General features: G+C 51.4%; 1 protein-coding gene across 4 annotated transcripts in view; it reads left to right on the forward strand.

Moving 5' to 3' along the window:
• The window catches only part of NTN1 (netrin 1), a 244,213-nt gene that overhangs the window by 170,007 nt on the left and 48,679 nt on the right, over positions 1-25,527 (forward strand). For all 4 annotated transcript variants that reach the window (XM_054535429.2, XM_054535428.2, XM_054535430.2 and 1 more), the window contains exons 4-5: positions 9,379-9,528; positions 12,497-12,550. In XM_054535429.2, coding sequence (XP_054391404.1) covers positions 9,379-9,528; positions 12,497-12,550 — 204 coding nt within the window. The remainder of the gene's footprint in view (positions 1-9,378; positions 9,529-12,496; positions 12,551-25,527) is intronic.

Genomic DNA, 25,527 nt, shown 5'->3' on the forward strand with positions numbered 1-25,527 from the left:
TCAGCCCTGGTGTGGACTTGGCAGCCAGTTCCCACAAGACTGGGCAGGGCCCCGGGGATGGGCCCAAATGCTGTTGCACACTCTTAATAAAGGATTTCCATGCTTTGGGAGCAAAGATGACAAGTCGAAGGGCAGAGATGTGCCCAGCAGTTGCTTGTGGAGACCCAGCACAGAGAGGTGGGGGCGGGCTATGCAAATTCAGATTTGGTTCTGGAAGTGCCAAGAAAGACCAGGCAGCATCTGAGGGACTCCTTGATTGGACTGGGACTTACGGCCGATGGGAGGCCTGAGCTGGCCTGAGCTGCCTCACCTGTGGCACAGACACAGGACCCAGGTTCCTGCTCCTCCCCCACTGTGTCATACAGCCCTATTCCTGCCCCAAGCTCTTGTGACACACACACACACACACTCACACACACACACACACACTGGGAATCATTTGCAAGACCTGTGCTTTTCTCCTTGGCTGTAAAACAGGTGTAGGAAGACTATAGTTAACTAGATCACGGAGTGTCAAATAACCCAGTTTGGGATTATGGGGCTCCCCTCCCCCCAACTTCCTGCCGTCTGCACCTTGATCCGAAAGTGGCAGGGAAAGGATAGGTTGTGCAACTTGAAAGATTTATTCTTTTGTGCCTCGTTAGCAACTGCTGGGGCAAAGGAAAGCATAGCTTCAGAGGAGGTTGACACAGACAGCTGAAATGACATTTGGGGATTATCTTCAGATTTCAGTGATCCTCCCTCCCTTGTTAACACAGAGAATGTAAGAGTGGAGAGTGCAGGGGCATTGGATTGTGGATGACCTGGGATGTGAGGGGACTGTCATCCCACCTGCCCCCTCGTTCTTTCCTCCAGATGTGCAGGGGCAGCCAAATGCCCCCCTCTCCCCACCAGGAAAGGATGGCAGATTGGCCTGAGTTACATCCAGCTTGGTAACAAGATTGTTTGTTCATTTGATTCACCACGTGTTTGTGTAACGCTTATTGCATGCTAGACATGGGCCCTTGGAGCTTGCTTTTTGATGGGAGGTTGACAATAAACAAAGAGGAAAAAGGAAGATAATGACGGATTGTGGTGAGTTACATGGAGAAAAGCAGCAGGGTGGAAGGAGAGAGTAACTGGGCAAGCTGCACTACGAGGTGGCCCTGGAGGGGCTTCTTGTGGACAGGACATCTGAGATGAGACGTGGGGTGTGGGGAGGAAACAGCCACAAGGAAGCTGAGGGAAGAACATTCCAGGAAGAACCAAAGTCTGGAAGCAGGAAAGGGCTTGGTGGGCCCTTGGTCAGAAGGGAAGACAGGGAGGAAGGGGTGGGAAGAGTCAGCTCCTTGGTGTCTGGAGAGGAGGTGGGTCCCATTCTCAGAGCACTGGAAGGCTTGAAGGAGAAGAGTTAACTGAGTGATGTATCAGGCTCACTTTTTTTTTTTTTTTTTTTTTTTTTTTTTTTTTGAGACAGAGTTTCGCTCTTGTTGCCCAGGCTGGAGTGCAATGGCGTGACCTCGGCTCACCACAACCTCCGCCTCACGGGTTCAAGTAATTCTCCTGCCTCAGCCTCCCGAGTAGCTGGGATTACAGGCATGCATCACCACACCTGGCTAATTTTGTATTTTTAGTAGAAACACAGTTTCACTATGTTAGTCAGGCTGGTCTCGAACTCCCAACCTCAGGTGATCTGCCTACCTCGGCCTCCCAAAGTGCTGGGATTACAGGTGTGAGCCACCGCACCTGGCCAGGCTCACCTTTTAAGAAGCTCCTTCTGGGCCAGGTGCGGTGGCTCACGCCTGTAATCCCAGCACTTTGGGAGGCCGAGGAGGACAGATCACAAGGTCATGAGATCAAGACCATCCTGGGAAACACGGTGAAAATACAAAAAATTAGCCGGGCGTGGTGGTGGGTGCCTGTAGTCCCAGCTACTTGGGAGGCTGAGGCAGGAGAATGGCGTGAACCCGGGAGGTGGAGCTTGCAGTGAGCCGAGATCACACCACTGCACTCCAGCCTGGGCGACAGAGTGAGACTCCATCTTAAAAAAAAAAAAAAAAAAAAAAAAGAAGCTCCTTCTGTAAGACAAGCCACAGATGAGGAGAAGATACTTGCACATCCCACATCTGATGGAGGACTTGAATCCCAAATATGTAAACGACTCTCAAAATTCAACAACAAGGAAACAAACAACCCAATTAAACATGGGCAAAACACTTGAAACATCGTCAAAGACGGGCAGATCACAAATAAATACATGGAACATCCTTAGTCATTAGAGAACTGCAGGTTAAAACCACCATGAGGGCCGGGTGCAGTGCTCATGCCTGTAATCTCAGCACTTTGGGAGGCCAAGGCGGGTAGATGACCTGAGGTCAGGAGGCTGAGGCAGGAGAATCACTTGAACCTGGGAGGTGGAGGTTGCAGTGAGCCGAGATGGCACCATTGCCCTCCAGCCTGGGCAACAAGAGTGAAGCTACATCTCAAAAAAAATAATAATAAAATAATAATAATTTATGCACATGATAAAAACCCATAAGACTACACCAAAAAAGTGAATTTTACTCTATGCAAATTAAACGATAATAGCAATAAGAAGAAACTCCTTCCCTAGGGCTCTCTGACACTGTGTCTTTGGGCCTCCTTGTTCCCCATCTCCCATACCTCAAAGCTCTGAACTCACTTAGAGACCAGTCTCCCTGGGTCAGCACTCCCTGCCCTCACCTGGCCTGTCTCTCTGCCCCACCCCCAAAAGCCCTGCCTGCCTGGTGTCTTCGCCACCACCTTACATTAGGTCCCCTCCATTCCAGAACGCCCTGCTGGTTTTCCTGTGTTTCTTCTTTTGGTTGCTGATCCTTCACTCCTGTTTTGGGGAGTGGGGAAGAAATGGGTGCTTGGACACCTCTTTGTGCCTGACATCATCTTCTCTCCAGTGTCACCTCTAGTGAGGGTCCCATCAGGCTTCCCCCCAAGAGGCCTGACACCCACAAGAGATATAGGGACCTGGGGAGCCTCTGGATCCTGCTTTTCTCTGAAGATGCTGGCCCTTGCTGACTTTTCAGACTGTCCTCACTGCACCAAGCAAGCTGCTGCAGTCGCCCTCCCTGACCTCCACAGCAGCCAGGGGACAGGCTGGTCCACGCGGTGGGGCCTGTCCACAGGGCCCCATCCACCCCTACTTTCTTTGTGGATGGCGTCCACCTATGCAGACTGATCCTACTCAAAGCAGAGAAGACTGTCTTCCCCAGCCCAGGAGGGCCACAGGCAGATGCAGCCCTTTGGCATGAGCTGCAGGCCTTGGAGTCACATGGAGCCTCACAATTGGCTCCAGGGGTCAGCCCTCCCTGAGGAAACTTGGCAAGATTTCCACATTCACTGCTGGAGCAATGTCCCGGGATTCAGGGCAGGGTGGTTTCTCTGTCTGTTGCGTTCCTCTGTCCCTTGGAAGTCTTGTGAGGACTAGGAAGGGAGTTTCCCATCAGACTTTGGGAGGGATGCCTTCAGCACTTGCTGTGTGACCCCTTTCTTCTTCTGGGCTGGAACAGAAGACATCTCCTGCATGCTGTACAGGTGAGGAGGGGGCTGCTGATGGGGCCGGCCTCCCTTCTCTGACCTCGTACCAGCATTCCGAGGGCTCTTAGGACCTGTAGTACTTCCTGCTCAAGGCCTCTGCCAGTGCCCTTTTGAGAACAGCTCTCAGATGATCTGTGAGCTGTGAGACCTGTTGGGAATCAGAGCCAGCAGGGGCTCTAGAGATCATGGAAGCCGAGAGCTGCTCTGCTGACCTGTTGGGGTTTTGGGGACCCTCAGAGACATGGCCAGCCATGGAGAATGTTTTCCTCTTCCAGCAAAGGTGGTGACTTCCACAGGGAGCCGGGGGATGAAAGAGCTGATTGGTGGAGTGGTGGGGCAATCTTCCTTCCCATGAGTACAGGGACAGGTCTGGGAGGGCCCTGGAGAAGAAGATGCTTACCTGAGGCTCCACACAGGTGTGTTAGTCAGTGCAGGCTGCAAAGTGCCTCAGACTGATTGGCTTAAACAGAAGTTTATGTCTCATAGTTCTGGAGGCTGGAAGTCCAAGATCAAGGTGTCAGCAGGGCTGGTTTAGTTCCAAGAAACATCTGCTCCAGGCCTCTCTCCTTGGCTTGCAGGTGACCGTCTTCTCCCTGTGTCTTCACAGGGTCTTTCCACCGTACTCATCTGTATCCTGATGCCCTCTTCTAATAAGGACACCGGTTGTTCATGTTGGATCAGGGTCTGCCCCAGTGACCTCAGTTTAAATTAATCAGCTCTTTTAAAGCCACTATGTCCAAATACATCCAACTTTGAGGTACTGGGGATTAGGATTTCCATATCAGCATTTTGTGTGGCAGGGAGGACACAGTTTAGCCCTAGCACAAGGTCAGGCCAGAAGCTGAACTTCAGGACTGGCCAGAGGCCTGGGTGGTGGCTGTGGTGGTGTCTGAAGTGAGGGTGGGGCTGTGGCTGTCCTATCTCCCCTGTCCTGCCTGAAGCTGCTCCAGAGGGGCTCATGCCAAGCTGGCTTTCCTGTCCTCTATGGGCACGTGGCCTTGGATCACTGCCATTTGAAGGTCCTGCCTGACCTCAAGAGCCCCTGGAGCCAGAGTCCTCAGGAAAAGTAGCCAGACCTCTGGATAGGAGCCCAGGACAGACTTCTGGAAAGCCTCAGTATGTGCTTCAGTGGAGAGAGTGCCAGGCTCAGGAGTGTGTCTCCTCCTTGGCAGAGCCCAGGAGCCTTCAGGGATCCCTTCAGAGAGTGTCAGAGGGAGTGGGAAAAGGCAGCTACTTGGGCACAAGAAGCTGAGGATGAGAACCACCTGCCATCCAGGTCAGCTTTGCCAGGGCTGTCGGAAGTCCCTGGGTACTCCCTCTCTTCACTGAGAAACCAAATCTCAACAAGATTCTGGCACCATGCAGGCGGGTGCTGGTGCAGGCAGGGCCAGCAGTAGGGGTGTACGGAAGGCCTGGTGTGCCCTGCAACAGGAGCCCTTTCCCTGCCCTCTTGCCAAGACACTGAGGAACGGCAGCAGAAGGGGCGATGGTCAAAGGGTAGGGGCTGCTGCCCTGGTTCCTTTGGACTCAGCAGGGAGACAAAAACCTTAGCCTGTTAAGTTGTAGGTCACTTCAGTGGGACTTTAGAGGGAGACCCCTGTCGTTACAGATGAGCCACTGGTGGTCCAGAGAGAGAAAGGCACTAACCCAGGGTCACTGGGAGGGTGGGGGGCCAGACCTGGATCCCCTCTTACCCATCTGAAAGCATGTGGGTCACCTGAGCTGTCTGTCCCTGTCTCATGACCCAGAGCAAGGACTGCGTGGGTTCTCTGCTTCACTGGTAGGCTCTCCAGCCTGCCGCGTTCATGGGAAACCTGATCCTGCCGCGTTCTCAGGGACCTGGGCTTCCGTCTGGCCTCACCTTTCTCTTTATGGAAAAAATCCCCGGGTAGATTGTTTCCCATGGCCAGGTGCTGCCTGCTCCGTGCACACGGGGTGACCTGCTGTGGAAGGGATTGACCTCCCTCTGAAAAAAGTGGCTGATTTCCAGGAACATGGGAGCCACCCAGCGGCTTCCTATGGCAGAAGATGTTCTGACCCAGACCACGTTCTCAGAGGAATTAGGGAGGCTCTCTGTCTCCCTCACTGGACCCCCCCCCCCACCACCTCCCCTGCAAAGGAAAAGACCTCCACTCACCTAACTGCCACCTTCTCCCCAGCTCACTCCACACCTCCCCTTCCCTGCCCGCTGTGGCCCTGTGTGTCTGTGTGTGGCTTTGTGGATCTGAGTATATGTCTGTGCGTGGCTGAGTTTGTAGATAGGAATCCGTGTGTTTGTGAGTCAATGTGTGTAGATGAGAGCGAGGGAGGGAGAATTAGTAGGAGTCTGCTTGTATCTGTGTGTTTCGGGGAATATGTGTGAGTCTCTGTGTGTTAGTAGGAACTTTGATGTGTCTGTGTCTGTGTATATTTCAGGGTCAAGGGACTATAGCAGGATGCTTTTGACTTTCTCTTCCTCAAGGCCAGGGCCTGAACCTTCCCTTGGGCTCAGCCTCTCTTCCTTTGGCACTGCCAGTCACATTCTCCCTTTCCAGGCCATAGTATGGCATTGCCATCTGTCAACTCTCCCTACACCTTGAAACTCAGCCTTTGCACAGGGTATAATGGGGGCCATCTCGATTTGTGAATTTTTAGGAAAAGTTCTTACTTTGGGGTCCTTTGGCTGGGGACTGAGAATGAATTCCAGGCAAGTCTGTTAGGATTGCATTAGGTACAGGTAACAGAAAACCCAGTTCATATTATAAGATAGGAGCTTATTTCTCCTTGCAGAACAAGAAATACAAAGGGGGCCATTTACGAAGGGTAATTCCCTCAGAGATCCAGGCCCTTTCCACCTCTCTGCACAGCCCCTGGCCTTCTCCTGCAGTTGTCTTTGCTGGTCCGTGGTCTCCTCTGTGCTGTCATGCACGTTTCAGAGGGCTGTTGCAAGGACCAAGGGATTCGACACGTATGAGAGAGTGTGGATGTGCTAAGGAGTTTGCAGGAGTTGGCACGGGGCGGCTACTGCTGAAGAATACTCTGCCTTGGGCAGACCCTTTCGGATCCCGATTGCTTCCCTTCCTAGAGCAATGATCTGCTGGTGGGGAAACACAAGTCAGCCTGCTGCCTCCATAAACCAGAGGAATAGGTCAGATTCTTGCAGAAACTTAGATTTGGAAACCCAGGAGCAAGCATCAGCTCATGTTGAACCAAAGGGTGGGCCCTTAGGAAGTGCCTGCTGCACACAGCAGACACAGTGGCCCTGCCATTACCGAGGATGGCCCTCACTCCGCCAGACCTCAGCTGGTGCCAGCCCAGGCAGCTAAGCAGGTCACCGGCTGTGAGGGGCCGTGGGGGAGAACAATGCACCATCCTGACTCCACCCAGAGTCTGCTCTGGGTCGGCCGCTGCCAAGATAAAGACAACCTGGGCCAATGAGGGTGTCCACGTGTGACTTGGCTCTGAACGTGCAGTGACCGAGCAACCTTTGGTGACCTCCCTTCAGCCAAATCCAAGGATCCAGAAGTTACTGGTGCACAGCTGTGTTCCATCAGCTCGGAGGAAAGAATGTCTTGGCACGAATCTTAGGATTACCAGCTGGCTAAGGGAGGTCAGCTGGCCTGAGCCCCTGATGCTCACGCTTGCATCAGGGACTTCGAAGACACCAGGAGCCTGTGCTGTGGCCCTTGGCATTCGCACGGCTGACTTAGAGGCACTGCCCATGCTCCATCTCCCTTCCTACAATGAACGAATTTAAGAGACCACAGGGAAAGGTCAAAGGCCCTCTCCAGCCTTCCCTCCTCGCCACCTCCTCTTCTGCACCTCTCCGTGGGCCGTCAAGGCTGGATCTTTTCTTACTGTTGAGTGAAAGAGACAAACAACAGAGAATGAACTTGAATTTAGGGTACATCTAAGAAGACAATTTCCTAACAAAAGGCATTGCTTCTGGCTGGGTGCGGTGGCTCACGCCTGTAATCCCAGCACTTTGGGAGGCCAAGGCGGGCAGATCACCTGAGGTCAGGAGTTCAAGACCAGCCTGGCTGACGTGGTAAAACCCCATCTCTACTAAAAATACAACAAAATTAGCTGGGCGTGATGGTGGGCACCTGTAATCCCAGCTACTCGGGAAGCTGAGGCAGGAGGATCGTTTGAACCCAGGAGGCGGAGGTTGCAGTGAGCCGAGATTACGCCATTGCACTCTAGCCTGGGCAACAAGAGTGAAATTCCATCTCAAAAGAAAAACAAAAACAAAAACAAAAAAACAGCATTACTTCTTTCTATAAGAAGTAGCAGCAAGACTGGAGCAGTTTCATCTGCCTCACAGGCAGGGAGCCCTGTAGGCTGCCTCCGTGCCAGGGCCTGTGCCCCCACCCTCCTCCCACCCCCAGCCCCGGGACCCTCACTCCGAGTGATTCCAGGAGGTTTTGCATGTCCAGACACAACTTCAACAAACAATTCCTCACATTCTTCTCCTCTCCACCTTCCTCCCTCCCTCGTCTTCCTAATTCTCCTCATTGGCCACTCCTGGGCCCGAGGCCGGCTGGGCTGGGAGAGGCCGTGTTTTGAGCCACAGACTCCCGTGCTCACACCCAGCAGTACTTGCTGGGAAGTTCTAATCTGGCTCCTTCAGAGTCTCTGCTCTCACTTGCGTTCTTGGCTTTTTTGGTCCTTTTGGAGGAGGAACACATTAGCAGCCACGAGGGGACACCTGGAATTGCTGCAGGACGCCTTACTGCAGACTCCTCACCTCCAGCCTCCGGGACGGGGCATGGGCAGGACATTTGCCTCCTTCCTTCGGTCTTCCCCTTCTCCACCAAGCTCTGAGGCCGCCGCCTAGCTTCAGGGAGGCAGGACTTAGCGGGGAACGCTGGTGTCCTGTGCCTACAGGTATAGCTGTTCTTGCCCTGAGCATCTGTGTTGGCGGGACATCCTCCTGAGGTCCTGTGGTTACTCTCTTACCGGAATTGGCTTCTTAGGACACAGCGACAGAGCCTCCGTGAAGCATGACAGGGTGGGCAACCCCACCTCTCCACCCTTTCAAGCCCAGGAGGAGGGTGGGGGGCCTGCTCTGTGGAGCCGTAGTTGCTGGCTTGAGAATCCCTGCCTTGCTTCACCTCCCAGCCTGGCCATTCCCTTCCTGTGAGGCTCTGGGAGTTTCCTTTGCCTCTCCCGTCTTTGTTTGCACATTTAATCAGAGCTTTAAGCTAAATGATCACCGTGACCCTTTCTAGTGCTACAGTTTATGGGTTTTGTGATTCAGAAGGCTGCCTTGGCTGCCTGGCTGCAAAGCAGGGTCATGGGTTGGGGGGGGCAGCAGCTGGGGGAGCCACCCCTCTCCGTGACTCCCTCTAACCTGGCAAACCCCAGAGCTTCACCAGTCCTCAAACCCCTCTCCTCCCACACCCTGGGTTGGCAAGAAAACCTGGGGGCAGGGAGCTGGTTGAGGACAGAGTGAAAATGCATAAGCTGACCCTGTCAAGGGAAGGTGTATCCCCCGATCCTGACTCCTCCATTCAGGCGCGATGAGGGCTGCGGGCTCTGCCTTCCCGAGAAGGTATTTGAAAGCCTTCCTCCTGGGCTTCCAAAGGGCTCCCGCACTTCACTTTCCTGCCGCCAAAGCAGTCTCTTCAGGTCGGTCCATTTTGGTTTTTATTCTCCGATTCCAGGTAGGCGGGTGGCCCGTGTCAGAGCTTCCGGAGTGCGTTTGGGCTTGGCTGGGCCTGCTCCCCATCGCTGCTCTTCCTCCAGGGCAGGGGCCATGGAGGCAGCCCTGGGTAGGGAAGGCTCTGCGGGGATGTACTGGCCCCTTCCCCCTTGTCTGACCCTCCCATTTTGCGTTCTCTGCAGCCTGTGATTGCCACCCTGTGGGTGCTGCTGGGAAAACCTGCAACCAAACCACCGGCCAGTGTCCCTGCAAGGACGGCGTGACGGGCATCACCTGCAACCGCTGTGCCAAAGGCTACCAGCAGAGCCGCTCTCCCATCGCCCCCTGCATAAGTATGTGCGGGGCACCCTGCTTTTCAAGTCTCTGGCTTTGTGGGGGACAGTGAGCTTTTGAGGATGCTAGTCACTGATGTTCAGTGGGTTCCTTTTTTTTTTTTTTGAGGGTCTCACTGTGTCGCCCAGGCTGGAGTGCAGTGGCACGATCTCAGCTCACTGCAACCTCTGCCTCCCAGGTTCAAGTGATTCTCCTGCCTCAGCCTTCCAAGTAGCTGGAATTACAGGCGCAAGCCTTCACGCCCCGCTGATTTTTGTCTTTTTAATAGAGATGGGATTTCGCCATGTTGGCCAGGCTGGTCTTGAACTCCTGACCTCAGGTGATCCACCCACCTTGGCCTCCCAAAGCGCTGGGATTACAGGCATGAGCCACTGCGCCTGGCCCATTCAGTGGGTTCTGTTATCAATGTGCATTCCTGCATTCAGGGCCTCATGCTCAGTGAGTTCACGTGGGAGACCCCCCAAGCACATAGAGTTCTTGCAGAAGCCACTGGGGGCTCAGCAGAGCCAGCCTGTCTGAGGCTGTCTATCCTGACAAACACTGAGTCTCCTGTTTCTGGGGAAAAGCAAGCCCCTCTCCTCAGCACTGGCCCCATGCTCACTGTCCACCTGGACCCTGGATCTGGGTGGGCCCATTCCAGGAGTGCTGTTGTCACTATTGCCGGAATGCCGGCATTCCCTCTGCCCCTGGTGGGTTCAGAACAGAAAGGACGGACAGCCCAGGGCCTTGAGAGGAGCTGGGCGGGGCTTCCATGCACGGCACCTGTGTCCCTAATGAAGGACGATAGCAACCCTGAGGCGTTCTGCGCAGCTGTTCGCAGGGGCTCGCTAATAGCAAATGACCAGGGTCCAAGCCTCGGTAGAGGGGGCTCAGCACCCATCCAGGGCAGAGTAGGTTGAAATGGTTTCACAACAACCTCCAATTGTCAGCCTCACAGTTTGTCAAAATCCTTCTGTCCATCCAAATTGTGCAAGGTGAACATTTTTAGACAGCTGGGAGGAAATCTGGGGTTCGGAAAACACGGGGGGAAAACTGAGGTCTCCCTTCTTCAGGGAATTAGGAGTTCTCAGGTTGCTCAGAAATGGTTGGAACCAACATTTCAAATCCCCGGGTGGAAAAATCAAGCCTAGACATGGGAGCTGGTGTTTCTGAATCAGAGGCTGAAGCCTTAGGAACTCTCATGTCCCAGCCTGTGCTTTCTCCCCTCCTCTCACAAAGGGTGGGCTGATGCCTGGTGAGAGCATTGCTCCCTACTTGGACAACCTGGGGCTCCATCCTGGAATTTTCGCTTGCTCTTCCCAAGGGAAGAGCTACAGGTGCCCAGACAGTGCCTGGGGGACTCGTGCCCTGTTTTGTCCCAGCTTGGGCAGCCATGGGCCCTGCGTGTGCATCCCAGAGCCAGGCTGACCTCAGGCGCTGAGGTTGGGTGATCACAGTGACTCTGTGGCCATTGGCTTCGGCTCCATTTGCCGACTTGCAGGATTAGACTAGACCATGCAGATGTTGCTTCCAGGATGTTCCTGCTGAGACCAGGTGGCTTTTTAGGGCCAGCTTCCTAATAACCCATTGTGACAGGGCACCTGTGGTTTGTTGTTGCTAATGCAGTTGCCTGGGAGCAAGATTTGACCCCAAATTGAGGGCTGTGTCCCCAACTTGTTCTTCCTAAAGGAGCAGAGGATGCCTCCGGTGCCTCTCAGATTTGCCCCCCGGCCTGGGTAGCCCATTTCCATCCACCAAGCCTCAAGTCCTAGCTCATCTAGAATCTAGGAGTCAGAGTTTTACCGCAAAGAATCAGATGGTGGCTAGAGTGAGTGGGGTTCATTGTCACTCACCAGAGGAAGTGAGTCCCTTCCTCTTAGGGACTCCTGGTCCATGGTTTGGCCTTGTCCAGAAAGAGGCAGGCTGAGCTTCAGTGCCAGGCTGCTGAACCGATGAACAGTGGGGACTGGCTGAACCGCCTCTCCTTTCTTGAGCACAGGGTGGGGTCTGCGAAGTAGTAGGACCCAACTGCTTTTTAAATATTTATTATTATGTATACTTTTTGAGACAGGATCTTGCTCTATTGCCCAGGCTGGAGTGCAGTGGTGCCATCATAGCTCACTGCAACCTTGAACTCCTGGGCTCAAGGAATCCCCCTGCCTCAGCCTCCTGAGTGGCTGGGACTACAGGTGCGTGCCACCACGCCTGGCTGATTTGTTTTATTTTTTGTAGAGGCAAGGTCTTGCTTTGTTGGCCAGGCTGGTTGCAAACTCCTAGCCTCAAGCCATCCTCCCACCTTGGGCCCCAAACGTGTTGGGATGACAGATGTGAGCCCCTGCACCTGGCCAAAGTGCTATATTAGATAGAGAATAATCAAAACGATCACAGGCTTTCATGAGGCCCTTGGATCTGCACTCTTAGTCCCATTCTGCCCATTAAGAAAATGCTTTAGCGCTTGAGATGTGAGGCTGTAGGAACCTGGGCCATGCTGCCGACACTTCTCTGCACGTGGGAGAAACCTTTCCCTTTGGGCAGGTTCCCAGCCTCCTGCGTGCCGTCCTGCCACGGATCCTTCTCCACCTGTGAGTTGAGCTTAGAGATGAGCAGGGCCCAGGTAGCCACATCACGATGAGCAGAGTGGCCTGGGGAAGCCTCTCTCCATCCCCCCAAGGGTGGAGCTGAGTTGATGCCAGGCCCGGGGGTGGGGGCAAGGCCAGGCTGTGTGTTGCCGCCTCACTCCTGCCTTCTCTCCACGCCCCCCCGCCAGGCGAAAGGAGAAAAACACCACGTGCCCAGGATGCCGCTGCCAGCTTCTGCTCTTCTGACTTTTCTCCTCTTGAGCCAAGGAGTGGGAAATGGAGGGGAGGGTCCCAGGAAGTTGGGAGGAGTCTGTGCTGGGCTCATTCTAAAGTCAAAAAATCATGTCTTCTTACCTTGTTTTCTCTCCATCACTCTCCTCCCCTCGCCCCCGTCTTGAACCTCACAAAGAGATCCCTGTAGCGCCGCCGACGACTGCAGCCAGCAGCGTGGAGGAGCCTGAAGGTAAACCGCCCCCTTCGCTTCTCATTTCCCGCTTTTGCTGTGTGGTGGGGTGGTGGGGTGGGTTAACGGGGAAGGGGCATTCGAAAGCCCAGACTCCTCTAACCACTGTCCGGACTCTGCTCTGTATGAGTGGCACCCCTGGGTTGCATTGAAGAAGCTGGAGCTATAGGATACTATTTTGTGACTTTCCCTCTGAGAATCAAATGGAGGAGATTTTAATGATGCCTCTCTCCCAAGCCTGGAATCCTAAAAACTGAGCTCCTTCTACTTGTCCACCAGCTGCCCGCCAGCCCAACACCGTCCAGGCTGAGGGGTTGTCACTCCTTCCTGGGGCTGCAGAGAAGGAAGGAGCCAGATGCTGGGGATACAGAAGGAGGCTTGGGCACAGGGGTGCACAGGCAGAATGCAGGGGGCCCGGGAGCTGGTCGTGGGGGAGAATCACATCTTCATTTTCATTCGCCTCTAACTGAAAATTTAGCATTTCGTCCATGGCAAAGAGAGGCTGCAGACCGCAGCATGCGGCCGAGCCCGCACCTTGGTCACTGGCAGAAGTCACAGCGGTTTACACATCACATTCTAGCTGGTGCAGATATCATAAATATCGTTCATGCTGGTTATTGCTTCTCAAAAGGACAGAAGTTACTAGACCTGCTGCTAGATCCTGATTTATAATCGTTAATAAAGAAGCACTCGTGTAATGTAACCATACCATCAATCTGGGTCTTTAAAGATATTTGGGCAGCAGCATTTCAGTATTATTAATTTCCTTTGTAGACCTGTACATTTTATTTTAGCATGGGGAAATGTTTTTCTGAGGAAGGGTCCACAGGCTTCACCAGTCCTTGGCACAAGAAAGTTTGCATAGCTCTGGCTATTGGCAGTCAGAGGGCACAGAGCCCTGCCAGATGCCCTGCTGAGAGCATCTCAGGCCTGCACCCAGAGTCCTGGTCCTGGGAGCACACAGGGCTTTTGTGTACTGGTACTTGGGGTAGAAGAGGGCAGAAAGTGACAGTGGGGCACCCCAGCATGGACATTCATGCTGGCGCTGGGGACCCTTTGCCTCCCCCAGAAAGGATTGTAGGGAGGTGTGGGGGAGCTTGCAAACCCATGTGGCTGCCTGAATATTTTAGGATACGGACTGGATTTTGGAGAGTATTGGCAGTGCACTGGAAACTTGAGGGAAGACAGATTCGGCACTTGCACGGGCATGGTCCACAGCCAGCAAACAGGAAAGGACAGAAATGTGTTTCAGGGAGTGCCAGAGGCAGCTCTGGGAAAGCCAAAGACAGTTCAGTCTTGCGTTGTTTGCAGAGCCTTCAGGGACTTTTGGTTGAGCCCCACGCAGGGGAAATGGCGAAGAGAAGGGATTGAAGGAAGCGGCATGACAGGGAGACTGGATGACAGAGCTAAGGTGGGAGATGAGGAAGCTCTCTCTGTCACAGCACAATTCAAAGGAACATCCTAAATTGGTTCAGCTCTAGGGGAGAGCAGTTTTGAAGGTAGAAGACACTTAAATGAAACTTCGATTCTTGCTCTTCTTGATGTGACATTCGTCCTTGCCTAACTGAGACTCACCTGGACAAGATCTTAAGGCTGTGCACACCGCGGGGGGCTGAGGCTTCCAAGCAGGGGCTGTGTGCACAGCTCATGCAAGGGCAAGACAGACCTTAATGATCTATCTCTCCATCTCCGTCTTTGTCTCCCACTCCCCCCATTTCTCTAGTCCTTGTAGCTTGACTTTGAGTTTCTCACAAACCCACAAACCCTTGATTTTGAATTTTTCCCCTTCCAAGTCAGAAATGGGCAAATGGGGAAAAATGTGGAGGGAAGGGATCTCATGAGGTTTCTACATAGGCTACGAGAAACTGGTATAAAACTTCCGAGGTTCTTGGCCCTGCCAGACAAAAGATTCCGGAGCAGCTGCTTATAAACACTTGCAGCCTCCTCTTTTGAAATGTCTTCTTTGAGTTGTTTAACTTTTTGGACTGCTTTTGATTTTGTTACTGTTTATTTCCTTTCCTCATTCTGAACCTTTAAAAGTATGGTTTAAACCGAAGCGAGCAGTAAATAAACACCCTTATAAAATATCTTCCTCAGAGACAGGCTCAGTGAGCGGGTTTGGAAGCCTGTAGTAATGTTTGTAGCTTTGACCAGACCGGCGCTGCCCTACTCTGGGGGTCCTCGGATGCCCAGGGTGTCTGATGCTCTCCCCAGAGAGCTGGAGCCATCTCTGGGACACAAGTGCTGGATCGTGGGGCCTCCCACCACAGAGAGGCTGGGCAGGCCTTGTCTCAGTGGCTGAGACATTGCAGGCAGGAGGCCAGGAGGGCCCCCTGGGAAGCGGGGCCCGGGAGCTCAGTGCTCCCAAACCTGTCCACTCTTGCCGTGTTTGAATAGGGGAGGCCTCTGTGCAAGGCTGCCTGAGAAAAGCTTGTTTACTTTTGCCTGCGTACCAGAGAATTAATAAGCTGAGAATTTGTTCTGAAAGCTGATGGACATAACCTTCCCCTGAACTCATCCCCTTGAAGGGCCAGCTAACTCCGGGAATGTTCTTTACCTGCTCACAGAGCTAGCTGGTAAGCTGTCATGGGGCAGGGAGGTGAGGAACGTAGCGTCTGTGGGGGGTCTGGGGCCCGGGAGGGAAACAGGGAGGAAGGGAGAGAGGGACCACCCACTCAAAAAAGGCATGGTGCCCACGGCTCCCCCGGCACTCACCTACTTATTGGTTGTAGAGACCTCAGCACTCAACGATAAAAGAGACACCTGCCTTCCCTCCCTGTACCACCCCTTCCCCACCAGCAACTCAAGGGGAGTTCTTGATTTGCAAATTGTGTGTTTGGTTTTGTGGTGGCCATTTGGTTTGGTGGGAGGAGTCTGGTGTGGAGCCAGGAGACCTGGGGTTTGCCCTTCACTGACTAACAACTTGGACAATGCAATGGTGTCTCCTTTCTGCCTTCTGGAAGAATGAAGGGGTGGACCCCGTGTTCCGTAGGCCCTTCCCTCCCTGGCTGTCTGTGGCAGGAGTGAGCTCCTCCTGCTGGGGTTTCCTCTTCAGAGGTGTCTGCTTGTTCTTAGTCTGACCCTGAGGGTCCACATCAACTGCCACATCCTGGGCAGAGGCCTGTGTGTGAGTGGAGGACCCACTTCTCCCACATCCCAGGCAGAGGCCTGTGGGCGGAGGTGCTGGTAAATATTTAGCAACTGCCTGGGGCAGGGGGTGGGGATGATGTGTAGCATCTGCCACTTCCCTTGGTGTCAATACTCTCTCCCTGGCCGGTTTCTGGCTACCCAATGAGATGTCATTGAATGTGAAGTTGGGAGAGGTGCATGACTGGCCCTCAGAGCCCATGGCAGCTGATTCCACCTCACCACTGCCCATGGGCCTTCCAGCAGAAACAGAGCAAAGAGGTCCAGAGGCAGGAAAGGCTGCCTTTGCTGGCCTCCTTGGTTTGAGGGATCACAGCTGCCTTTGCATGGAAGCTGGACCCAGGGCTCTGGGGGCACAGGAGCATGGAGCTGGCCAACTTCTGGGCTCCCTTCACCTCCCAACAGGGATCCCGGGTCCTCTCTCCTAACTCTGTCTTCACGAGGCACTTACCCCATCGGGGCCTTACCTGGTGCCTTTGGCTAACTGCCCCAGCAGCCCCAGCCTGGGGTGGGAGTGGCTGCCAAGGGCACCCTTGCACATTACCTTGATGGTTGTCTGAAGGGAAAACTCTGCAGAGCCCGTCAGCCGAACCTCTCCGAGAAGCTCCGCACTCAGGTGCTACCAGGCCTGTGTGGTGGGGGTGGGGGTGGGGATTGACCTTAGATAAATCACTTCCAGTGACCTCTCGGCACCTCCATTTTTTCACGGAAGGAAGTTGGGTTTATGTAGACCTGCAGCCTGGATAAGCGTGGATTGTTCTCTTATTTAGGCTTTTGTTTGCCAAGATAGGGAATAGGTTGGGTGAATACGGGAAAATGAGTTGAAGGGACTTGAATGCGGTATTGGCGAGGGGTTGTGGGGAGGGAGAAGAGGGAGAAAAGGGCACTAAAATAGGAGGCCGAGACCTGAGGGCTGCTTGATCCCTCTCTTGGATTCTTCATTTGTGAAATGGGGTAATCGCAACCCTGCCACTAGGGCTGTTGTGAGGATTAAATGGGATGATCTCAGTAAAGCCTGTGACTCAGTGGAGGGCCTGTTCAAAGTGCTCGATTCAAAAAACAATACATTGACATGCCAAATACTAATGCCATGGTATAATGAGAGGTTGAGCCAGCTTCTCTATCCAGAAAGGCGGGATTGGGGTGGGAGTTGCTGGCGTGAGGACAGGCGTGGAGAGTCAGCTTGATTGGGCTTTTGAAGACCTTGGGAAATCACAAGTTGGACTGCCCAAGGCAGGGAGCAACTGAGGCAACTGCATGGTGGGCTTGTCACAGCCTTCCAGCAGCTCATGGTAGAGTCTGATCCTAGCAGAGAGGTAAGAACTAGAAATCAGGTAAAGGTCAAGAGCTTGGCTTCATGATAGCCAAAAGGTGGAAACAGCTCACCTGTCTATCATCGGATGAACAGATACACAGAATGTGGCATATCTATATAGGGACTATTGTTTAGCCATAAGAAGAAATGAATGGCCAGGTGCGGTGGCTCACGCCCATAATCCCACCACTTCGGGAGGCTGAGGCAGATGGATTGCTTGAGCCCAGGAGTTTGAGTTTGAGACCAGCCTGGGCAACATAGTGAAATCTCATCTCTCCAAATAAAAAAATTAACCAGGCATGGTGATGCACGCCTGTAGTCCCAGCTACTCAGGAGGCTGAGGTGGGAGGATCACCTGAGCCCAGGAGGTTGAGGCTGCAGTGAGCTGTGATTGCACCACTGTACTCCAGCCTGGGTGACAGATCAAGACCATGTCTCAAAAAAAAAAAAAAAAAGAAGTTCTGACATGTGCTACAACACAGAAGAACCTTGAAAACATCATGCTGATTGAAAGAAGCAAGACCCAAAGGCTGCATATCATATGATTCCATTTATCTGAAATGTCCAGCATAAGCAAATCCAGAGACAGAAAGCAGATTAGGGGTTGCTAGGGGCTGGGGAGCGGCTGTTTAATAGGTACAGGTTTTCCTTTTTGGGTGATGAAAAAGTCCTGGAACTTGATAGTGGTGATGAGTTGTACAATGTTGTGAATGGACTTAATGCCATTGAATTGTACACTTAAAAATGCTAAATCTGGCTGGGTGCAGTGGCTCACGCTTGTAATCCCAGCACTATGGGAGGCCAAGGTGGACGGATCACCTGAGGTCAGGAATTCAAGACCAGCCTTACCAACATGGTGAAACCGCATCTCTACCAAAAGTACAAAATTAGCTGGATGTGGTGGCACATGCCTGTAATCCCAGCTACTTGGGAGGCTGAGGCAGGAGAATTGCTTGAACCTGGGAGATGGAGGTTGCAGTGAGCTGAGATCATACCATTGGACTCCAGCCTGGGCAATAAGAGTAAAACTCCATCTCAAAAAAAGAAAAAAAAAGTGCTAAATCATATATATATTTTGCCACAATTTAAAAAAAAAAAAAGGTCAAATGCTTTGGGTCAGAATCCAAGGGTGAAGTGAGTCTGATTTGTCTGGGGCTGGGGTGAGTGTCCTGGAGACAAGGCACTGGAGCATAGGCAGCAATGGGGGACATGCTTGCCTTCCTGTCGCCTCACTGGGAACCTTTGGAGGGGATGGCGGAAGTCGTCTGTTGTCTTCCAGCCCTTTAGCTGTGGGTGTATGGCTTCAAGTTCTGGCTGCACAGTCTGAGCCTCTCTCCCCTTTTGGAGTCATCTTAGAAGGATCTGGTTCCTTGAGTCCCAGGTAGGGAGGCTTCAGTGCTCTCGGTATAGGAGAAAGGGAGCTGTGGGGTCCACAGAGGAGACCACTGGCAGGAGGGGGGATCACTGGAGACCGTGCAGACAGCCCAGGCCACTGGTAAAGAGGCTCAGTAATTGACCAAGGCACTGGTTTCAAAGGGTGGTATGAAGCAGGATGTTAGGCTGTCCCAGGTTAGCCATTTAGATAAACGACCAGTGAAGTCATTAACACACCATCAGATTAGTATTATCCCGAGAGAAGACTGGACCAGACCCAGAATAAAAGATAAATGGATTATGGCTCAGGGAAGGAGGAGACAACATTCATATACATAAGATGCTTGCTCTGTGCTAGGCACTGTTCCAAATCCTCTACATTATTAACCATTTAATCATCTCTTCCACCTATGGAGCTAGGTACTGTCATCTCCTCCCCGTTTTACAGAGGAGTAAACTGAGGCACAGAGAGATGGGTGAGCCCTAGCAAGCCACATCACTGGGATCCCGGCCGTGGTTGCCCGGGCACAGAGTCTGTGAGTGGTGTTGGCCACCATGCCATTCTCACAGGAGTTATGTTTTTGTTTGTTTGAGACAAAGTTTCGCTCTTTTGCCCAGGCTGGAGTGCAGTGGCACAATCTCAGCCCACTGCAACCTCCGCCTTCCTGTTTCAAGCAATTCTCCTGCCTCAGCTTCCTGAGTAGCTGGGATTATAGGCACGTGCCACTATGCCTGGCTAATTTTTGTATTTTTAGTAGAGATGGGGTTTCACCATGTTGGCCAGGCTGGTCTCGAACTCCTGACCTCATGATCTGCCCACCTCAGCCTCTCAAAGTGCTGGGATTACGGGGGTGAGCCACCATGCCCAGCCAAAGTTATGTTGTTTGGTCAATTTTAGATAATTAAAAAAAAAAAATCCTATGTGGTAACATCCTACTAGGAAAGAAGACAAACTCGAGTATCCACTGAGGGATGACCTGAAACCAAAGAGACAAGGAGGGGCAGCCAGTCAAAAGCCACTGCCTTTTACAGGTGCCAGTTAAAGGGGTTCTGGTGAGTGTGGTTGGTTGGCTCATGGAGCTGGCATGACCAGGGCCACAGGTGGTGAGCACTAGAGAACAGTTAGCAGAGCTCCGACCCTTGGGTCACAAGGTAGCCAGAGTGAGACAGGGCAGACAAATCAGCTAATCCCAGAATGGGTGAGCATAAAGAAACCCAAAACCTCCACCGGCAAAGAATCAGCAGAAAATTGCAAAGAATCAGCTGAAGATTGTTAGAACTAATAGAATTCTGCAAGGAGCAATTAAACAATTAACCTACAAAGGTCAGCATGGCCTGTAGTAAGTACTCAGTGAATGCATATCAATTTTATGATAACGGAAACAAAATCTCAACTAGAATACCAGTAAAAATATGAAACACAGAAATAAATATAGCAATAAAGTACAGCACGTATATAAAGAAAAGAACAAGACTTTTCCAAGGAACACGAAGAACAGAAGAAAAGATGGGTCTTGCCACGTTCTGGGAAGATAAGACCCAAAATTGTAAAGCTATCAGTTCTCCCAGAAGTAATCTATATATTAGCACAATTCTAGTCAAAATCCCAATTACATGAAACACGATTCCTAAATTCAGCCAGAAAAATAAATGGGTGATAATTGCCAATAATTTTTTTAAAAGAAGATTAATGGAGGGTGATTTGCCCTACCAGATATTTAAAGATATTGTAAACAGGATTATTTAAATGAGTGTGGTACTGGTGTAGGAATAGAGAGATCGCTAATGCTGAGTAGAAAGTCTAGAAACAGGCCAGGTGCAGTGGCTCATGCCTATAATCCCAGCACTTTGGGAGGCCGAGGTAGGCAGATCACTTGAGGCCAGGACTTCAAGACCAGCCTGGCCAAAATGATGAAACCCCATCTCTACTAAAAATACAAAAATGAGCTGGACGTGGTAGTGAGCGCCTGTAGTCCCAGCTACTTGGGAGGCTGAGGCACGAGAATCACTTGAACCTAGGAAGCGGAGGTTGCAGTGAGCCGAGATCGTGCCACTGCACTCCAGCCTGGGCAACAGAGCAAGACTGTGTCTGGAAAAAAAAAGAAAAAGTCTAGAAACATACTCAAATGTAAACATAAGAACTTAGCATATGGTAAAGCTGTGACTGAGTCAGTGCAGAAAAGGATGAATCAGTCAGTAAATGGTCCTGGGAAAACCGGCTATTTATTTTAAAATAATAACAAAATATGCCGTATATCACCAATGGATTAAAGATTTATATACCTTCAGTATATGTCCTTAAATGTTCTAGAATAAAATATATATGAAAATGTAATATTGATGTGAGGAAGGCCTTTTAGACATGACACAAATGTCAAAGCATAAAAGGAAAGATTTTGAATAAATAATAAGTGGAGCCGGGCGCGGTGGCTCACGCCTGTAATCCCGGCACTTTGGGAGGCTGAGGCGGGCGGATCATCTGAGGTCGGGAGTTCAAGACCAGCCTGACCAACATAGTGAAACCCCGTCACTACTAAAAATACAAAATTAGCCGGTCGTGGTGGTGCATGCCTGTAATCCCAGTTACTCTGGAGGCTGAGGCAGGAGAATCGCTTGAACCTGGGAGGCGGAGGTTGCAGTGATCCGAGATGGTGCCATTGCACTGCAGCCTGGGCAACAAGAGCAAAACTCCATTTCAAAAAATAATAAGTAGAAAACTTCTGTATCTCAGAAATCTCTATAAGCAAAATAAAAGGCAAACTAAAAGCTGAGAGAAATATTTGTGACGTGGTTGACCAAAAAGATTAATGTCCTCAATAATAAAGAACTTTTACAATTCAATAAGAGATCCTAATATGAAATCAGGCTAAAAAAGTGAACTAGAAATTTAGAGAATTTGTACAAATGGCAATAAGCATAGGAAGCATTAAACTTACTAGTAATAAAAAATAACATTAACAAGAATACTCTTTTAAAAGCTTATTAGGGATGGAGCCATGGTGGCTTATGCCTGTGATCCCAGCACTTTGGGAGGCCAGGGTGGGGGGGTCGCTTGAGCCCAGAAGTTCAAGACCAGTCTGGGCAACATAATGAGACCTTATCTCTACTAAAAAAAAAAAAAAGCTAGGGATGTTGGCACATGCCTGTAGTCCCAGCTATCACGTCACTGCATGGCAGCGTGGGTGACAGAGTGAGACCCTGTCTTAAAAAAAAAAAAAGTATTAGACATTAGAGTGACACTGTTTGGAAAATAAAAAGTAATTATTCTCTGTTGAAAGGGTTGGGGAAGCAGGTACCCACCTACTCTGGTGGTGGGAGGGTAACCTGGTGCCACTTTTATGAAGGGTAATTTGGCATTGTGTATCAAAAGGTATCCATGACCCCATCAGTTCAATTCTAGGAATTTAGCCAAAGGAAACAGCGATGTGTGCCAAAATTTAGCTACAGAGATGAATATTGCAGCATTGCTTATAATAACAAAAGACAGACGCAACCTACGTGTCTTTGAGTAGAGCTTGAGTTACTCAGCAATGGGATAGTAATATAATGGTGTGGGGAGAATATCTAAATGGAAAGATAAAATATAATGCCAGGTGACAAAAACAAGTGACACAACACATTACACCTGAAGAATTAGTCACATCAGTGGAAAGACTGCTGTACAGGAGCATTTTGCATAGTTTCCTTCTGTTCGTAGATTTCAGTGGTTCTTAATCAGGGGCTATTGTATGTGGAGATATTTCGGGTTGGGGAGGGTGCTGCTGGCATCTAGTGGGTAGAGGCCAGGGATGCTGCCAAATATCTTGTGTTACGCAGGACAGCTTACGCAACAGAGAAGTACCTGGCCCCAAATGGTGATGGTGCCGAGGCTGAGAACTCCTGTTATACAGAATAAAACCCACACATTCTCTCCAAAAGCATTAAGGAGAGCTGGGGCAGCACCGAGAGACAAACCCGGCTCCTTTATTAGTTACGCATCACGTTGAACTGGATGCAGCTGATGGTTTAGAAAGCTGTTTCCTCGGCCGGGCGCGGTGGCTCACGCCTGTAATCCCAGCGCTTTGGGAGGCCGAGGCAGGCAGATCACCTGAGGTCAGGAGTTCAAGACCAGCCTGGCCAACATGGTGAAACCCTGTCTGTACTAAAAATAAAAAATTAGCTGGGCATGGTGGCATGTGCCTGTAGTCCCAGCTACGCAGGAGGCTGAGGCAGGAGAATCACTTGAACCCGGGAGGCGGAGGTTGCAGTGAGCCAGGATCATGCCACTGCACTCTAGCCTGGGCGACCGAGTCAGACTCTGTCTCAGAAAAAAAAAAAAAAACAAAACCGTTTCCTTAAGTCAGCCACATTTCCCACGTGACCATGTTAAAAAAGGACTGAGCTTTTGTATACCTGGTCGTTTTTCCATGGTAAAACTTAGCACAACCTAAAATGAAATGTACCCCAAATTCCAAGTTGTACTATACATTAGTATATTCTGAATTAATGTGATTCAACTCATTATAAACTTTTTATTTTGAAAAATCTTGAGAAGTAGGGAGAAAAGCATGGGGGACAGTTACATTCTCATCACCCAGACTTAGCAATTCACATTTTGTGGTATTTGTTTCAGCTATCTTTTCTGTTAAAATATTTTTAAAGGAGTTTAGACGTTATGACATTTCAGCCCTAAATATTTTGGAATACACCTCCAAAAACTGAGAACATCTTAATGTCATTATTATACCTCACAAAATTAACAATGCATTTCTTAATATCATTTGATACATAGTCCATATTCAGCATTTCTTGGTTCTCCCCGAAATGTCTCCTCACAGCTGTTTTGCTCGCTGGTTTAATTACTAAAACATGCAGCTGGGCATGGTGGCGCACGCCTGTAATCCCAGCACTTTGGGAGGCTGAGGCAGGCGGATCACCTGAGGTCGGGAGTTTGAGACCAGCCTGACCAACATGGAGAAACCCCATCTCTAGTAAAAATACAAAATTAGCTGGGCATGGTGGCGCATGCCTGTAACCCCAGCTACTCGGGAGGCTGAGGCAGGAGAATCACTTGAACCTGGAGGTAGAGGTTGCAGTGAGCCAAGATGGTGCCATTGTACTCCAGCCTGGGCGACAAGAGTGAAACTCCGACTAAAAAAACAAAAAAACATTATGCAGGTTGGGCGCAGTGGCTGACGCCTGTAATCCCAGCACTTTGGGAGGCCAAGGTGGGCAGATCACTGGAGGTCAGGAGTTTGAGACCAGCCTGGCCAACATAGTGAAACCCCATCTCTACTAAAAATACAAAAATTAGCTGGGCATGGTGGCAGGCACCTGTAATCCTAGCTACTTGGGAGGCTGAGGCAGGAGAATCGCTTGAACCCAGGAGGTGGAGGTTGCAGTGAACCGAGATTGTGCCACTGCACTCCAGCCTGGGCAATAGAGCCAGACTCTGTCTCAAAAAAAAAAAAAAATTATGCAATGTTGTGATATATGAAGCATTCTATTTAGAAATGCATCTGGGTGCCGTTCCTGGGCTGCTTTCAAGGATGCAAAGTGGCATGTAAGGTGGAAAGTGTTCCCCGTGTGGTACATGCTGTCACTGTTAACTTCACCTACCCTTAAAGAAGAGGCACTGCCACGTGCAGTCCTGTGGCTTCGTGGAGTGAGTGGTGGGGTCAGAGGGTGTGGAAACAGAAAGACATTCAGCAGTTATTTAAGGTGTTTAAACCGTGGGATTCTCAATCTCAGCACTGTTGACCTGGGGGCTGGAGATCTCTTTGAGGTGGCGGCTGCCCTGTGCACTGTAGGATGTGAAGCAGCATCCCCGGCATCTTCCTACTGGATACCAGCACCTGCCCTCTGGCCAGTTGTGATAATTAAGTGTCCCTTGGGGGACAGAGGAGCCTCTGGCTAAGAACCACTGGATCAAACCCAGATTTTCTGACATCAGCCCAGGTTGCTAGAACTCTGGCCCAGGAAAGAAAGCCAGAGCCCAAGCCAAGGGGCCATGGGACTCTTCTAGTGGGGGGACCTGCTCACTGCCCCCCCGCTTTGAGATCAGACATCCCATGTGTATTAGGTCAAACTGTGCGGAATTGCTGCTGTCTATGCCTATTTCAGACCCACAAAAATGGCAGTTTCCTAGGGTTCAGCTTAACATTTACTTCCCTTTGGCCAGGAGAACCTGCTTCTGAGCAGCCTGCACAAGTCAGTTTCCCCTCTCTTCTTTCTCGCTCTCTGCTGTCTGTCTCCCTCTCTCCTACACCCCCTACCCCCACCTTCCTCATTCCCTCACTTTCCCTGGCCTCCTCCCCACCCCCCCGTCCTTTTCCCCTCTTTCTCCTTTTTGGGACCTGCACAAAGGACCAGGGCAGAGGTCAGGCTGGGGGTGAGCAGGGCCAGGCGAGCTCTACCGCCCCCCACCCCTCCACCCTGGGCCTCTATCACCCCAAGGAGCACAGAGAAGCCATTTGCATGGTGGGTTTCAGGAGCCCCATTGTTCCCCTGTCTCTGGGCCTTTGCAGGTGGAGCTGCCACCAGCCTCGAGGAGGATAAAGGGATGAGCTGGGAGGCCAGAGGAGCAAGTGGGGGCGGAATATTTAGCCCTTCTTGGGAGCTCTTCCCACTGGGGGATCAAGGAGCATGGCTGATGGGAACGGGACAAGTGACAGGTGTCAGGGAGAGAGAGGATGGGAGTCCTTGGACCCACCTCCATGTCACATAGCTGTCACAGCGACCTTGCTGGCAGAGGCTGGCAGGGGTGGGGCAGTGCAGGCTGCGGAGCTAGGCTGAGGCAGGGGTGGATGCAGAGACCCTCCAGGTGGCCCAGGCTCAGAGCTCGGCCTGAAACCCCTTGCAGATTCCTGTACAGGTCCTGGGCTGTGGTGGGAGGGGACTTGTAGCAACTGGGTCACACCTGGCCTGAGGCCCTCAGCGTACAGACTCTCCAGCCCCTATTGCAGCGGGCTCACATGGCAGAATCTTCACAGCCACTGAACTGGGGTGAGTAATCCCCCTCCTGCTCAATCCCCCTCCAGCCCCAGAAGCAGGGGATTGAGCAGGACCCACAGTGGTCCCTCTAATTACTTAAATACCCTGCCAGATCTAAAGCCGCTCCAGACTTGAAGAAATAATAACAACCATCACTGCAATCCTTTAC

The sequence above is a fragment of the Pongo abelii genome, chromosome 19, assembly GCF_028885655.2.
Source record: "Pongo abelii isolate AG06213 chromosome 19, NHGRI_mPonAbe1-v2.0_pri, whole genome shotgun sequence".
NCBI classification, from domain to species: Eukaryota; Metazoa; Chordata; class Mammalia; order Primates; family Hominidae; genus Pongo; species Pongo abelii.